Source organism: Spodoptera frugiperda, chromosome 8, assembly GCF_023101765.2.
Source record: "Spodoptera frugiperda isolate SF20-4 chromosome 8, AGI-APGP_CSIRO_Sfru_2.0, whole genome shotgun sequence".
In the NCBI taxonomy this organism is placed as follows: Eukaryota; Metazoa; Arthropoda; class Insecta; order Lepidoptera; family Noctuidae; genus Spodoptera; species Spodoptera frugiperda.
Genome location: NC_064219.1, coordinates 5,241,701 through 5,259,619, shown reverse-complemented (window position 1 = coordinate 5,259,619; position 17,919 = coordinate 5,241,701). Strand labels below are relative to the sequence as shown.

The following is a 17,919-nucleotide window of genomic DNA, read 5'->3' as shown; positions in this document are numbered from 1 at the left end:
ACAATTTGAATACGCGAGCAAAGGTCATGTTTCAAACGTCAGAAGGAGTATTTTATAAATATTTTCGAGTTAATAACACTTACGTTTTTAAATGTTTTTTAAAGCTACTTTTATTCTACTATCATCAGTATTTTCATGAGCATGCTGAAAATACTGATGACTGTTGATGAAGCGAAAGAGGAATGTACGACTTCTAAGATTATCTCTGCCTGCCCCCACGGGAGACAGGCGTGAATGTGATTATTTTTTAAAACAGGAATTAAAATTACAATGTGAATGTATGGTGTATCAATGTAACGTTAAAAATAACGTTGTATGTTCATGACAATGTTATTCTTGACGATGAATATTAATGCTGTCGTTACATCGATTAAGAAATAAGCTGCTACTGAATGAATATAAAATCATACTCAGTACTGCGGACTATCTACCTAGTTTTACCGGGGATCCGGCTCGAAGGGCAGAAGTAAGAACAGGGTGGTTTTTAGTCAGTAAGAGATTGACACCCTTTCTCGTTTTCCCAAGGCGGGAGAAGACATTGGATGACTTCCCCCTTAAATAAAGGTCTCTACAACAAAGAGTTGTATTTTCAATAGCCTATCCTCTTTTTCAGACAAGAACCAGTAAATAATGTAACTGAATTAATGATAATTAAGTAAAGAGTATTCTACTAATCATACTCAACATCACCATCATTTTACCGTTATCCCGGTTGCTTCGTTTCGGGGCCCGGTGTCTGCTGCTTCTTTCTCTTCACTTTGCGCGGTCTTTCATATGTATATTTTGTAGTGAGACCGTTTCCACACATACCACCGGTCAGGACAATAAGTCAGCACTTCTTAGGCCTGCCTTTCTTGTCACCGCTTCCCATATAGTTTCCGTAAAACGTGTCCGTACCAACGTAGGCGCAAAACATATTCTACTAATATGAGTAGTAGTATGAAGTCCATCGTGAATATGGATGTGGTAAAACATAATACATACGCATCTTTTGAGACTTGATATTTATTAGGATTCTATATTCCAGTATGATTAGTTAGAGTTACAACTAAAAGATAATTTATTTTTTGAATGGGAACTCAGGATGTTTTTCGACTCCAGGGAAGAACGCGAAATCACAGATGCGTCCGTCCTCTCCTCTGTCTAGTGCGGCCAACTCACTCAATTCTGATTCACTTAATTCAAAGTCCCACAATGAGATGTTCTGGGGAGCAGAAAAAGATATTGTTGTATTGTATAACTTAATTAGAGTAGATTACATAATCTTAAGGAACTACAGGTACCTGTTTGATGCGGGTAGGGTTAGTGCTTTTGGGAATGGCGGCGAGGCCCCGTTGAAGGGTAAATCGCAGTAAAATTTGCGCGGGAGTGCGCCCGTGCACCTGCGCAATGCGCGTTACCGTCGGCAACTGCAGAAGGTCAGGATACTCTCGTCTGTGGAGATACAAGATTTAATGAAAGCTGCGATAGTGTACCACTGTACTAGTGTATCGAACTCGATCAGGGTTATGGTCAAAGGTTGATTAAGAACGTACCCTGTTTTAGCAGCTAAAGCGTCAGCTAGTGCTTTAGATCCAAGGGGTGAGTAGGCTACTATGGGCACACCGAGCTTGTTGGCAGCGGCGAGCAGCGGCTGTTGCTGGCACAGAGCGTGCACTTCCACCTGCAGACACGCGGGCCGCTCCACGCTGCACACGCGCGCCAGCTGCTCCGCGTTCAGGTTGGACACCCCGACGTGGCGAACGCGGCCAGACTCCTTTAATTTCAGCAATGTCTGAAAGCAATAACTTCACAATATACCACCAGGTATATTTACATTTAGGACGAGACATCAAAGACGTTGAAGCTCTTGCTCACCGATTAACAGACTTAATTAATTGGTTTAGAGTTTTTTTAGAAGAACTTCTCCTGGCCCCCATATTTTATTGCGTGAACTGACACAGTTGTAACTTATTTGTTCATGCGAAGATTCATCTCTAATCGTTAAAGGTTTTTCCAGTTTCTCGCTATTGTGTGTTTTTGATAAGGTTCCGGAGTTTGAAGCATTGCTGAATTGTTTCGGCACCCTCAGTACAACTACGTTGTTCTTTTTTTTCCTTATCGGAAATTTAGATTTTTTATCTTTAACTTTTCGTGCTAATGCGTACATCATTACAAATAAATCATTGCGAGTTTTCTTATTCTTACGGAAGCGGTCCCGCCACTTGGCACTGTAATCGCTTTCAGTTGACGACATGTTGGAGTACGATCTGGTCAATATCTGAGAGATAATTTCGAGACTGTGTGTAGATTTCAGACTATACTGGCATCCGAAGTCGTACGAGTCACAGTTAAAGGAGTTTATTACGTGTACATCATTCAGCGAGCGCGGGACCGTAGTGCTAGGTAGGTTAGCTCCTTGACTTTTGTCTCCTAAACAACAGAAAAACAACACGGTGAATATGCCTTTAGATTGTTTAGTTTTTTGTATAGATTGTCGTTTTAAAGGAGCAGCATAGCATTGGCCAAAGGTCCGTGTTTTTTGAGGGATATACAGTTTCTTGTGGTCACTGGGTGTGTGCAGTGGATGATCTTCGTGTAAATAAATACATTGCAGCGATGGTTCACACTTCCCTTGATTTTTTATGAAATTGCCTGTTCGAATAACGTCATTAGAGTTCATTTTATACCTGGATATGTTTGAACCGGTTTTAGTGTAATAACAAACATTAGTTTGCATCACGTCGATTCCATTGTCAGACGTATTTCTATACATTCTTCGCTTTATGTTTCTAGGCACATTTTGTACATTTGACCCATTTTGTTCTGGCGCATTTGGCATGTTTTCCCGAGATACATATGGTACATTCGGCACATTTCCTTGTGGCATATTCGGCACATTTCCTTGTGGCATATTCGGCACATTTCCTTGTGGCATATTCGGCACATTTCCTTGTGACATATTTGGCACATTTTCTCGTGACATGTTCGGTTCGTTTCCTCGTGGGATATTTGGTATATTTGCTCAAGGCACATTTGGTTTAGGCTCATTCGGCGTATTTGGTTGAGGCGCATTCGGCGTGTTTGATTGAGGCACTTCAGGCGTATTTGTTTGAGGCACATCTGATTGAGGCACATCCGGCGTATTTGATTGAGGCGTATTTGATTGAGGCACATTCGCCACACTTGGTTGTGCCACATTCGGTCGTCGCACATTTGAACCCTGCGGACTAATAGGCCTGCGTGGACTATTGCGTTCTCGCGGTATACGTATAACAGGTGTTCGTTGCGAACTGGGTGGTGCAGACCGTTTTCGCTGGCATGTTTTATTTTGGAATTTATTTGTGCAATCTGTTTTGAATTTTCTGAACAGTTTCTTTGCCCTAAGAATTAGACTCTTCTTCCTCCTCTTTCTACCACCACAGCCACACATGGCCACAGTGAACTGTAAATAGTGACCCCTTTTTAGAAGCAACAGCGCCACGTACGTTTCTACTCTTTGCAACGATTCATTAAGAAAACGTTTCGCCTGCTACGTAGGCATTTTGGTGATACGGTTGACTCAAAGAACTGTGACTCTCGGCTTCGATTCTTCAAAGGGGTATGCAGATGTGCCCTAAATCCGCAATGACTTACTGATAGATGGGCGACAGCATCCCTAAAATGTAGCCACTTTATGGTGATACTCAAGTTGCTTGGTGTTTAATGGTATCTCTCAACTTCTTACAGACCAACCATAGCTGAGATGAATTTTACATAATGATTCAGCAATACTTTCAATTCAAAATACAAAAACGTAGCACTTGATATTGTGGATATGATGTCATTTTTGACAAAATAAATCCTTCAGCTGTCATCCTGATTTTTACTTCTATGACGTAAGTAATAAATCCTTTCCTTGTCCATTTTAATTAAAACTTCATAATTACTGTTTTCTCGAGCTTATCAAATCAATGGCATTTTTATAGGTATTATTGAGTACAGCACTTATTATTTTTGCATAATCTTTAGATGTTCTCTTCAGTTTCAAGCTTCTATGCATATGTATGATGCTCATAAGAGATGCGTCCAAGTCTAAAGAGTGTAGCGCATTGTTGGAGAGCTTCAAGTCTATGCTCTCATAAGAGCCGGCGGCACTGTGCGCGCAGTAGGGGGCCGGGCCGTCGTCACCGCCGGTGCAGCACGGGCACAACATTCTCGGGAAAGTCATTTTGTACCATCCCTTCACGCGCGCCTTTACTGATTGTTTCGACTTGACAAACGAAGTCATGGAGGTGGCTATATTTTCAGTAGGAACGCTGCGGCAGGCTTGGATATTTGTGTCATTTTGGAGGCTTTCCAAGTGATTAGTATCGAGCTGGATGTCGGATGACTGCTTGCTACTAGTATTTTGTTCAACTTGCTTTACCTTGCACTGTCTATCTGTGATGGGTGAATGATAAACCTTTGACCAATAGTTTTGTGAATTGAAACTTTGTTTACACTCAGCAAATTCTCTGTTTATTTGCGCTTCGAGTTTGGGATTGGACAACGGGTTCCTTTTCTTGGTCTTGAATAAATGAATGGAAGGAAGTTGATAGCTGCAGTCCTTATATATTTCATTGCTACGGTATATTGAACTCATTTTAACTTCGTTTACGTTTTCACCATGTCCTTCTTTGTTAGGACATGTGGTGTCATTGTCTGTGTACGAAACCCCCATGATTGCCGTTTGCTGTGCAAATTCGCTTAGAATGAAAAACACAAATAAATAAAATATTAATTTCGATGTAGGTATACTCATTAAATTTATCTAAACGGTGTAACTGTTTCTTTCAAGTGAAGGCCATGATGAGTTGACGTGGTGTTGGCATTGGATGTGGCAAAAAGTTGTCACAAAATAATGTTGCAGTCAGTTTGATGTTTTGAGGTTACTTATAAATAGGTCTTTTACCTTCCATAATTCAAGCAGGTTGGTAGAGTGATCGACCTTCATGCTGCCATCTGGGTTCTTGGGATGTAAGTCTCCGGGGACATGCTCGAACGCGAAGGGAGTGTGGATAAGGTACAGGTCCACGTAATCAAGATTGAGGTCCCGGAGTGACGCATCAAAGTACTCCTGTGCTCGTTCTGGGCTGTTTCCTGTGCAAAGGTATAACCGGTTAATTGTTATGTAATGTAATTTTTCAGTCTTCCCTTTTTTCCGTTTATTTTTACATGCCTACTTCGGTGTCAATGTAACGTTACTAAAAATATGCCATTTGCACTACACTTATGCGGTTAAGGGAAACTTGTTTATGTTTAAAAACAACAAAATTGCTAATGGTAATACATAAAAAAAATATGTTGAATTTGACTAGTTGACGAAAATAAATAATAGGCTTTATTTCACGAGATAGACCTACTCAGGTATAATGACCATGAAAACTATTGCCGGCGCCAATTTTAGTAGGAATGTTAATTGATTTTATTAACTATCGAGGTGCAGAATTACTCAGCCGTTTTGTTGTTCTTATGAGATTTTTTTTAATAAATACTACTTTACTGCTTTGTAGACATACAAATATAAAGTATTATACCCAGTTACAAACCAAGTCGTGTTGGATGTATTTAAAATTTTAAATCTTTACTAAGGCACTAAATATGTGACAGGGATGGGACAGGAGCCCTTTCTAGTAAAAAAACCGGCCAAGTGCGAGTCGGACTCGCCCATGAAGGGTTCCGTAACAGCAAATAGATGACATAATATAAAAGTTATAAAATAACTTGGTTTTACGTTGAAACACAAAGTTTCAACTATATAGGCCCAACAGTTTCGGAAATAAGTGGCTGTGACATACGGACGGACGGACAGACAGACATGACGAATGTATAAGGGTTCCGTTTTTTGCCATTTGGCTACGGAACCCTAAAAATGACTATTTTAAACGCCGATCTCCAATCTGCTAGCCAAGCATGGTGATTATGGCAAACCTTTGTCGTATAGAGGAGGCTCATCTGGCTCAAAGTCCAGTAGAGTAGACTGTCAAGAGTTGTTATGGGCTGGCTGTATGATGATGATGATGATATATTTGCTTACCTCCAGGCGGTAACTTGGTTACAACGAACAACTGCTTTCTCCGCTCGGGATCGCCCTTGATCCAGCGGTTCAAGGCACGCCCTAGCGCTGCCTCGTTCTCATAGGCTCGTGCTGTATCGAAGTGCCGGTACCCTGCTTCCAGAGCAGCCTCCACTGATTTCTCCAAAACATCGTCAGCGGCCTGCGAAGATTCTGTATGTTTAAGTATCTACCTATTTTACCTAGCTCTATCGTGCATGAATAGTTACTTTACTATCGGTCTCTTTTCCAGTCGCGCGTCGCTTCCTCATTTTTCTTATCAACTACTGTCAAGGTTCATTGACATTTTAAGGTTTGTCAAAATTTACTTTCAATTCTTCTTATTCCGAAAACTGGTTTTCGATACAAGTTTTGGCCAAATTGTCCGTTCCCAACTAAGAATGTGTAAACTAACCGTGCCACCAAATGGCTAATCAACGTTTGGTGGATATGACCACAGTGACATTAGTAGACTTTCTGTTATGACTTCTAAACCTTCAGAACTATGTTTAAACACTGAACAAGTTCCAGAAAAGTGGACTAAGGAAACTAGCCCTTGTCGTGCCTCCACGTCGAGGGGGCTGTCGCACTCCAGCGGAGACTTCGACGGCAGCGAGTCGATATCGTTTTGTAGCAACAAGTGCTCATGTGATTCTCATACCATGTATTTCCAAGAGTACAGCGAGGTGCCCTGCGTCATACGCTCCTCAAGTACACAACTACGTCGTAACAAATGGAATATATTCAAAAAGTACTTAAATTTTATTAAAAAGAGAAAGTATAAAAAATATCTTAAATCTAAGAATAAAGAGAGTCGGAATGAAAAACTTGAAGATTCCGATAAAGAAATAGAGGATACAGAGATATTATAATCGCAACGATCGACATATACACCTGTGTTTTTGCTACAGCGGCGTTTTTTTACCTAGGAACAAATACCCGGTATCTCATAAATTGACCATGAACATAATTTATAGATACGTATTGAGATATCAAAATTGTATTTCATTTATTTATTGCTTATATTTTGTGGTTTGTGACCCTTTGGCAGAAGGCAGCACCAAATATATTAAGTTGTCTAACTATGCGTTGTTTTTGACCAAAATAAATAAGTAACAATATATTTAATTCATATTTCATTTCAAACTTACTTGCCAAGTGCCGAATCCAATTCGCGGCATGCGGTCACCGCCCTCCAGTTGAAAGTAGTCAGGTATGGACATAATTGTAACTGAGTTTAAGTACAAGTTTGTGAATATTGGAAATGTTTGTTTGTTTATCTTGTTGTGTTGATACCGCAGAGAGTGAACTCACAATGCGAGTGAGCGGAGCCGGCGTCGTGGTTTGGGTGGCAAACAACCTTGATTACCTCATAGCGTCGCATGCGCCGGTACCGGTTTACCACAGAGTAGGCTCTCGTCCGGTAAACAGTAAACTTAACGCTGGCTCACTTTGTATTCATTTTTGCTTCCTCTGTGAAGCAGGGCGTGCATTTCAACATTGTTATTTTTACGTTTCATTTAAAACTCATTCACACGCTTTTTTACTTAAGTATGCTTCTCATTATAATAATTACTAGGTACTTTCCTGTGCATAATATGGATGGTTAGTAGTAGTAAATGTTCATCTAATTTAATTAAAAGGTTATTTGTTTAGGTCAAAACACCGGTCCTTGTGTTTGTAGCACGATCATTCAAGTAGGCAAAATGCTTTGCTCTTTTTGAATAGAGTCGTTTTTTACTTTAGTTTCTTATTCTTTGGCTATTTTTATTGTTAAACTTAATTTAAAAACAATCAGTAAATGTAATAGACAACTATTAGGTACATCTTGTTTCGTACATCGATTTTAAAACAAGATTAGCTCACATCTGCGTTTAATAACATTGTTATCAAAGCAGTATATCTTTAACAGATCCTATAGTAATGTTTACAAGTGGCAGATAATTTATTGCATTATACAATTCTGTTACGATTCAATGTTTGACAATAATATAATGTGGTACTTGAGCGGTTGCGTACCGCACTGTCAACGCACTTTATCACAATGTAAATCGCAAATTGTAGATAATTGTTGCTCTCAATTCTCAATAGACGGTAGGGCCGGTTGTTACACTTCTTTTGATTGTAACGGTAATAGTTACAAAATACAATGTTTACGACATAATGAGGTAAGCTGTGGTTTTGTATTTCCTTTTTTTAACATATTCAGGAGACATATATACAGCAGAGAAAACCTATGGATACCATTTTAACGAAAGCTTAATTATCATTAAATAATCACATCCTAAATAAAAAGTTACAAACTCATGGTTCACATATTAATTAAATTTAAATCTTCTAATCATAATAACAACACATGGCAAGTGTTTCCAATTTCATCGTAAACCAAAAAAGAAATGATATAGCTCCCTATTCACAGGCTTTATTTAATTTTAATAAGCTATTACATAACATATCACATTACAAGCCGATTAATCTGCAACAAAGGCAATATAATAGAAATACAAATTAATTTTCCCACAAACCCTTAAAGTAATATCATCCTTTTGTGTGCAAACAGTATCTCTTTACCATTCAATTTGCGGGACGTATGAATGGATGGACGTCACAACACTCGTCGGCTCATTGGTGCGTACAACCCTTAGGGACCACGGACCAAAGATGCGATTGCTGATAACGATCCCAAAACATCCTCAAATCTTTAGGCGTGGCTTAAAGAAGCTCCTCCTCTACAATGCAGACGCGCAACGCGGGCGGTCACCGCTTGACTGGAACCGCTCCCCGCTCCCGCGCCGCTCCCGCGCCGCTGTTTTCGAGGGTATATTTTAAGGGTAGCAGACAATGGATTACCTTTTAGTTGTATTCTGAATGTTGTAGTCCTAGTGACCGCTGTCATGGATTCGCCGGTACAGTCGAGTGCTAAGTGTGGCTCTGATTTTAGTATAGAGCGGATTTTGAGTAGTGATAGCAAACGATCACAAAATGTGGAAGTTCCAGATTGGTTGTGCTGCACCCGGTATAGACCGCCACGGTTACCACGTAAGAATTTGTAATCCATACTAAGATTAGGTACCTATGTATGCGAAAGTGTATGTGTGTGTTTCTTTGTTTTTCTGTCTTTCACGGCAAAATGCAGCGTAAGATTGATGTGCTTTTTAAGTGGAGATAATTGAAAAGATAGAGTTAGGTATATAAACTACAAAATATCACGCTAGGATCAACTGGTTTCGAGCCTAGGTGAAATCGCTCGGGATTAGCTAGTAGGTACAGTTATAATTAATTAGATAGTATTTACAACAGATTTTATTGGATCATTGAAGTGATCACTTCACACCAATCATGATTGCAATTAATTGAAGATAAAGGATAATCCTTTATTCAATAGAGACCAATCGAATGAATTACCATTTTTTACATTGCAATTCTTAAAATAGGAAGTAGGAATTGAGAATAATGATTATTTGCAACAATAGCTTTATTAATGTCAGATCTGTTTATATTCCAAGGTTTTTGAAAGGTAGTTTCGAGTTACGAGGGAGAATCGGTATATTTAATTAATATTATACGTACCTAGGTACACATATAAATTTATTAAAAAATAAAAACGTTTTTATCCTGTGTCGTGAGTGCGTTTACAAACATACAAGTCCACATGCACTGTCACAACAATTTGTGGATCATACAAAGAGTTGCCCAGACACTGCGCCAATCGTGCAGTCAAATAGACAGATAGATGTTGTGATTATTGTTCCTTACGTTTAAGCCCGCTTCAATTTATTCTTATTAATTAGTCTTTTATGTTATCTCTCTGCTGCAAAACAATTCAGTTTTACTAGTGAAGTGGGAATTTTAATTAGATAGATACATAATGTTATTAGCAGGTTGCAAGTCATGCCACCCATTACCGACATTCGACAAATTAGCGGTTCCCTAATACATTTGCGTAACTTATATTGAACCAACCGTATTAGCATCTTCAGGGACCTTCAGTCAACGTATCTAACATTATAACATTGTGCCTCATAACTTACGTCATAAACTTCTGGAACTTATGGAGTCCCAGAGGCCAGTGTGCTAAAAAGAGATGCTACAATTTTTTATATTGTTAGGCTGATCTACTTACTTGAATAGGAGTATGGAGCTGGCCATGACCTACATCAATGAGGAATAAAATTGTAAAGAAGATAATACTAGCTTACAAAACACGCAACTCTGTCACGCAGGGATTTTTGGGACAGTAACGCCAGTATGACGTCACAGCGCGAGATGGAGTTGTTAGTTGTTATCCAAATCACAACACAAGACTCAAATCGTACCTACTTCCTAAATTAAGTCCGGATGTTTTTGCAACAGGTGCAGTGAGCAGCGGCGGCGGTGGTCGCGCGAGACGGTCGGGCCGGCACGCTCGGGTACCGTTCACGGCGGCGCAGGCGGCGGCGCTCGAGGCCGCGTATGCGCGCGCGCCGTACCTAGCGCCCCCGGCCTTGCGTGCACTCGCCGCAGCCTTGCAGTTACGTGACGATAGAGTGAGTACAATCAATTTGTCAGACTTTTGTCAGATTTCCGGAGTACGTAGGTAATTGTTTACTAGCGATGTTGATATCCTGGCCAATACTGAAAGTATTAGGTAACGGTAATTGCGGAGAAGGAGAATCACCTCTGGTGGTGACGGACTGAGTAAGGAAGATATGTAGTCTAGTCTGATCCGGAGCTGCGGACTACCTAGCGGGTTTACCGGGGCTCCGGCTCGAAAAGCAGGAGTAGGAACAGGATGGTTTTTAGTCAGTAAGAGTCTGACACTCTCGCCTCGCTAAAGGCGGGAGAAGACACTGGATGATATTACCCCCTCAAAAAAGGTAGTCTAGTCCTATTGAAAATTATCCACATGTGAGGGAGGCATCATAGTATCCCAAATGTAAAGTCATAAGGGTCTAACGAATACGAATATAAAAAGTGCCTACTTAACTTTTTATATTTTTTCGAACATGGATAATTTCAGATAAATACTTAAATATTATGAAATATGTAGATAATAACAGGTCATTGACTTGTCGATCTTAGGTATTCATTTTAGAATAAAAACAAGTTCTCATCGTGAATATCTAAATTACAGTCAGTATTAATCAGATAAACTTGGGAACGACGTTATGTCAGAGCGGTCACACGCTATTGTATGTAAATGTAGGCATTTATTTAGCGTAGTGAGTAGGTACCTACTTTCTTCTCTTGGGTATACAATATACATACTATAATATCAATAAGGAAAACCTATTTTATTTTGTAACAACGATTTGAATATAACAAGTATCGTTCTCTAATCTAAAGTCATACAAGTCAAGTTCATATTTTTCTCAACTGAAGTCCTAATTATTGTTCTCAGATAAAGATTTGGTTCCAAAACCGTCGTGCAAGGGAGCGAAGAGAGAAATGTGGCAACATCGCACCTCCGATGTCTGTGACCCTTCCACCTACCACCTCCGCTCACGTCTCCATTATAACTCCATGTTCCTGGACATCAACTGACGCATCCAGCATTCCCTTCAACATAACTCTTGGAACAAACGACAGAGACAGAACACAGCAGTATGAAAGAGACGCAAGTAATTTTAGCGTGTCGTCCTGGAGCGCATCGACAGACGAAGAAAAAACAGATGAGCCATTGGATATTGAAACAATTGAAGACTGAATAAAGTACAAAGTGTCTTGTCATTAGAATAAAAAAATAATTATAATGATTTATTGACAAATTAACTGTGATACCCATGACATGATTATGAACAATTTGAATATAATTTATAAAGATTTTATTTTAGCATTTTTATTGTGATTAGTGCAATTAAAACAGTAATTAAAATTAATGTCTGCCATACTCAGTATATTATCATTACTTAAACTATTCCTTAGTGAGTTAGTAACTTTGTTCCGAAAATAACTGAGTATTTTTTTTTAAGGGACAAGCCCGCCACAACCTCCCATACCGCTGCAACTCCTGTAAGCCAGGATCTACAGTAGATACAAACATGAAAACACCGGAACACTGAAGTCCGGCGCGTCCCAGGGAAATGAATGACTGTCTTGGATCCCGCAACGAAACAAATCAGAAGATGTTATTAGAGGAGAAGAAAAGAAAACGATAGTTTCCACTTCCCTCGGTGAATTTAATGCAGGAGACAGGATGACTTAAGCCTTAAGGCACAAAAGAGACTGCACAACTGGGAGAAGCCCAGTCGCCAAGCACCACGGAAATTTTACTTAAAACTAAAATATTAAATGCTAATACTAAATGGGTCCTATGCGTGAGCTGTTATACTTGCTTCCAATAATAGGTATGGCAAAAACGCCTAAACGCACGGAAATTTGCTCGAGACTCCACAAGGTCCGTGTAATAAACTACACCTGATGAAACAATTAAATTATCCAACATAGTGTCACGCTCAGATTGCCAGAGACCACACTCCCAGAGTATGTGATGGGCGGATTGCTCATGTTGCAACTCCGCTGTCGAACATTGGCACCATGGTGAATCAACGAGTTTAAATGAGAACAATTTGCTTTTAAAGTTGCCATGGCCAGTAAGAAATTGGGCAACACAGTGATCCACCTCCAACCATGTCCTCTCCAGACGCTCATGCACGGATGGAAAGAATTGATAGAGGTGGCGGCCCTTGGTAGAAGATTCCCATCTACACTGCCACTCAGTCAGAAGTTCATCCCAGACGTCCGTTAAAGGCTTGAGCAATCTATCAATTTTGCTTCGATCACGTTGTGCTAGAAAGTTTGCGGAAAAGTTAGGTCTCGCATTATAGTACATGGCAGCACGTCGCTGCACCTCAAGATCGACTGGAAGTAGTCCCGCGAGCACAGGTAGGGCCTCTGTGCTAACCGTCCTATAAGCCTTACACAGAAAGATCAAGGCTAGACGCTGACCTTGGAGAAGCTTTCGCCGTACCGCGCCTATTGTGGCCCTATCAGCCCACACTGGTGCCCCGTAGCACACGCATCCCAGGTAGGTTGCTCCGTAGATGGTTCTGAGCGTAAGAAAAGAGAGACCCCAGGTAGCCTTCGAAATTCGCGTGAGCGCATAGAAATTGTTTTTGGCTTTCTCACTAATAGTCTTAATATGTTCAATAAAAGAAAAGTTTTTTTCTAGGACTAGACCGAGATAGCAAACCGACTCCTTACGTTTGACGGGAACGTTATTGAATTTAATAGACGGCCATGATTTCAAATTTCCTTTAAGCAATAATTGATAGGTTTTATGGGGTGCAAAAGTTAATCGATTACGTTCGCCCCATCGCGAGATCCTACTGAGGCAGTCCTTAGCTAAATTCTCTAGTCCGGCTCGAGTATTTGATTGTATTAACAAAAGGCCATCATCCGCATATCCAGTCAACGTACAACCAGAAGGAAGGGGGGTCGCGAGCAAGTCATCAAACCCTAAATTCCACAGATACGGGCCAATAACCGAGCCCTGAGGACATCCCATTGACAACGACTTCGACCGAGAAAAATTACCAAGTTTCAGTTTTACAGAACCATGAAGAAAATAAGTGTATAATAGTTTGTATATGTTACTAAAGCAACCACGACCCTTCAGTTTAAGGAGTAGCATTGGCCACCACGCGTTATCAAAGGCACCGGAAATGTCTAGAAAAATGCCTACTACATATTTGTGCTCAGACGAAGTCACTATGGTTCGGACAGAGAGAGCTGCGTCTACAGTAGATTTACCCACAGTAAAACCAAATTGATTATTGTGAAATTTCGGTCCACCGGGCAGCAAACGAGGAACGATAAGCCGCTCAAGAAGTTTTCCTAATGATGGTAAAAGCGTAATAGGCCGGTATGACTTAGGGTCATCGGGTGGTTTATTTCCATTCTTAGGTATTATGCGAATGAATCCACGTCGCCATATACGAGGAAAGACGCCCTCCGCTATACAACGATTAAAGACAGACAGGATCGCGTCAGCCGCAGATTTGCACGCTTCTATTATCATTTTATTTGAAACTTTATCCTCACCAGACGATTTATTCATAGGCAACGTTTTAATAACAGTTACGAGCTCATTGATGGAAGGTAGATCAGACACCGGTGAATTGGGTGGTATAGCCGCCCACGACCTAATCTGTTGATGATAATCGCTATCTGTCTCGGATACATCGTCAGGGATGAGTTCATCGAGTAGAACTTCCGTTGTCTCCTCAATACCAGTGGTGTGAACATTGTTGACTTTTATGTTCTGTACGAACGCCAGATCGACGGATCTATTGGCTTTGAACTCATGGTACAGAGGCGACCACGGACCCTCGCTTTCCAGCCTCTGCACTACTCTCCGCAACAGGTTACCCTTAGCTTTCTCCACTGAAGCCCTATAACGTGACCTGGCAACTCTAAACGCAATCAATGCTTCATCAAATGCAAAACCAGTAACTTTACGTTTTTTTAGTCTATTTAATTGTTTGCGCGCTTTACGAAAACATTTACGTTGTTCGACTAGATAATTATTCCACCAGTCACATCTGCGCGTACTGGTCAAGGATCCCCGACCAAACGCAATGTCGGCACAGTAAGTAAAAGTATCCGACATGATTTCAGCACCTTCTTCTGCCGAAAGGTCTTTGCGAGTGAAGTCTGTGGCCTGAGATGCAAATAATAAGCTAAAGAAGTTCCAGTCCGCGCCCTTAGTTTTATATCTAAAGCCACTACTGCAAAGCGTTGGACCCCGGGGTAATCCCGAGACAAATTCGTACACGATCAGGCGATGGTCACTACATGACGCATCCGGTAGGACACGCCACCTATCCAAGCTAACGTCCGAACTAGAAAGTGTGACGTCAATACAAGATTCGCCCATTTGGCTGCAAAAAGTAGGTGGTGCATCAGGGGTGTTATGTATGGAGAGATTCATTTCGGCAATGAATTCTTCAACGGCACAACGCCGCTCCATGTCAGTAGCCCTAACTTTGCCATACCATAAGGATGAAGACGCATTAACGTCGGCGCCAATTATAATTTTGGAGCCCGCAAGCGACTGCAAGACGTGACGGAGGTGATGAATGTGAGGAGTAACTGAGTCAGAATATTGAAAGTAACAGCTCACAGCGTAAAGTTTAAAGTTTTCTGAGGCAATCTCCGCCACGGCACAGTGTGACGTCATTAAATTAGTTATAGATGTTACTGTGAAATTAGATGATCTCGTGACGTAAATTCCAGCTCGTGACCTACTGTTCAGCTGCACTACCCTGTGCCTTAAGTGGGCATTTTGATACTGTTCTTGAACAAGTACAATGTCAAGCTGATAGTCGACTATTAGTTTGTCTAACTCGGACGTCGCAACCCTGTCGTTATGTAGATTTAGTTGCCCTATAGTCAACCTATCCATATTATTATTTAATAGGTGGTGTTTAATATGAGTTGTTCGAGTTTAGCTTTGTAGGTGCCACACTCGGGCGAACCACAACGGTGGTCGTGAGGTTTTTTGAAACGTTTGCACGCCACGCATGTTGGAATAAAATTTTTATTATTTATATGAGGGCAGTCGTGTGATTCATGCGCCTCAGCACAATTACCGCAGGTGGGTGTTTTAACCGTGCAATGTTTCCTAACGTGGCCGAACTGCTGACACAAGTGGCATTTAACTAATTCTACATCGTCTATGAATCGGCAAGTAGCCCAATCTATAAAAAGTTTATCTTTTGTCGTAACAAGATGTTTACGTATATTAGCGTCTAGTTCAATGCCAACCCACTTACGACCGTTTTGCAAAGTACGCCGGCGGGTAATTTTACAAGATTTAATAAAATCTTGCTCCTTTACTTCGATTTCCCCACTAATATTTTGACGATACAGTGAGGTCAAAAACGCGGCGTCCTCCATAGAACCCGGGATGTCCTTGACAAGGATACGCGGCCTACGACCTTTTGGCTTTTCCAAACGCAAACCGGCGGTACGAATCGCTGCTACGGACTCAAGCTTCTTTATCTGCCGCTCGTCAGCAACACGCAATACGACACCCGACTTCGCGGTTTTTTTAACTCCTACAATTTGAAAACCGTCGTCGCAAGGTTTAATCGCCTTCATAAGCGCCTGTTTAGTCGCCGATGACGACGCAAAATCAGCTGAGCGCTCGGTTGTGGGGTAGGCGACAACACACGGAAGCGGCGCGCGGGATTCCATCGCGGGCGCGATCTTGCTGGGCAAACGCAGTTTTAACGATTCGGCATACGAGAGCTTATTTTGCACCGGCTTACTGTCCGCTATCACTGATGATGACGTTTTAAATTTATCCAACTCGCGTTCCGTGTTCGACAGCTTCGTCTCGACGCAGGACGATTTCACCGCCAAAATCGCGACAATACCCGTGACGCGCTGGGTTAACTCAACGATCGTTGTTTTGCTGCCTGTGGCTAAACGCGAATCGAGCACGACTTCATTAATTTTCGACAATAGTTGTGTTGCCTCAGTCATAAGGTCTGTGTAGCCCTTATTACTCTCACTCGCCGGGGATGACAAATTCGGTGAAACGCAGGTTTGTACACGCTTGGACGACCTATCCTCGGGAGTCGCGTACGTTGGAGATTCGATCTCGCTGAATAACCGCTTTGAGCTACACGGCGGCGATCGCGGAGTTAATCGGCTTTTTCGAAATCCGTCACGATCGGGCGGGTCATTATGCGACGACATCGTTTATTATTAAGTATATAATTCTCGGCAACAATTGGAAATAAAACTTCGTACGAATATAAAGAAATAAACTATAAAATTACACACAAGTTTATATCTTGCCACCCGCAATAAAAGAAATAAATGGACTTACCGAAAATGTGCTGCATAAAACGTAATTACGTGGATTAATTCGCCTAACTACTTACTTATACCACACTCAGACACAGGGCACACAACATAAACAACACAAACCGGAATAGGCCACGGAGATAGCAAAAAAATAAAAGAAATAATTAACAGCGATAAGAGCACCACTGCAAGGGAAGATGCTCGAACAGCGATAAGAGCACCACTGCACCCTCAAAAAAGGTAGTCTAGTCCTATTGAAAATTATCCACATGTGAGGGAGGCATGATAGTATCTCAAATGTAAAGTCATAAGGGTCTAACGAATACGAATATAAAAAGTGCCTACTTAACTTTTTATATTTTTTCGAACATGGATAATTTCAGATAAATACTTAAATATTATGAAATATGTAGATAATAACAGGTCATTGACTTGTCGATCTTAGGTATTCATTTTAGAATAAAAACAAGTTCTCATCGTGAATATCTAAATTACAGTCAGTATTAATCAGATAAACTTGGGAACGACGTTATGTCAGAGCGGTCACACGCTATTGTATGTAAATGTAGGCATTTATTTAGCGTAGTGAGTAGGTACCTACTTTCTTCTCTTGGGTATACAATATACATACTATAATATCAATAAGGAAAACCTATTTTATTTTGTAACAACGATTTGAATATAACAAGTATCGTTCTCTAATCTAAAGTCATACAAGTCAAGTTCATATTTTTCTCAACTGAAGTCCTAATTATTGTTCTCAGATAAAGATTTGGTTCCAAAACCGTCGTGCAAGGGAGCGAAGAGAGAAATGTGGCAACATCGCACCTCCGATGTCTGTGACCCTTCCACCTACCACCTCCGCTCACGTCTCCATTATAACTCCATGTTCCTGGACATCAACTGACGCATCCAGCATTCCGTTCAACATTCATCTTGGAACAAACGACAAAGACAGAACACAACAGTATGAAAGAGATGCAAGTAATTTTAGCGTGTCGTCCTGGAGCGCATCAACAGACGAAGAAAAAACAGATGAGCCTTTGGATATTGAATCAATTGAAGAC

At 40.9% G+C, this 17,919-nt stretch overlaps 2 protein-coding genes across 3 annotated transcripts; one reads left to right on the top strand and one right to left on the bottom strand.

Moving 5' to 3' along the window:
* Positions 1-987: 987 nt before the first annotated feature.
* LOC118275587 (aldo-keto reductase family 1 member A1) lies at positions 988-7,409 on the bottom strand. 2 transcript variants are annotated; one of them, XM_035593598.2, is made up of 6 exons: positions 7,207-7,409; positions 6,038-6,218; positions 4,913-5,100; positions 1,536-1,774; positions 1,284-1,434; positions 988-1,204 (listed from the first exon to the last, which is right to left on the bottom strand). In XM_035593598.2, exons 1-6 carry the CDS (start codon positions 7,276-7,278, stop codon positions 1,061-1,063), a joined length of 975 nt encoding a protein of 324 aa, XP_035449491.1. In that variant the 5' UTR covers positions 7,279-7,409; the 3' UTR covers positions 988-1,060. The 2 variants fall into 2 exon arrangements, with proteins under 2 accessions (XP_035449491.1, XP_035449490.1); XM_035593597.2 differs by lacking the exons at positions 988-1,204; positions 1,284-1,434; positions 4,913-5,100; positions 6,038-6,218; positions 7,207-7,409 and adding an exon at positions 1,858-4,861 and having other exon boundaries at positions 1,625-1,774.
* A 1,776-nt stretch (positions 7,410-9,185) lies between these two features.
* LOC118275588 (homeobox protein MSX-2-like) lies at positions 9,186-11,862 on the top strand. The gene is made up of 3 exons (XM_050695654.1): positions 9,186-9,192; positions 10,316-10,581; positions 11,436-11,862. The coding sequence occupies exons 1-3, from the start codon at positions 9,186-9,188 to the stop codon at positions 11,739-11,741; spliced, it is 579 nt and encodes a 192-aa protein (XP_050551611.1). The 3' UTR covers positions 11,742-11,862.
* The last annotated feature ends 6,057 nt before the right edge of the window (positions 11,863-17,919 follow it).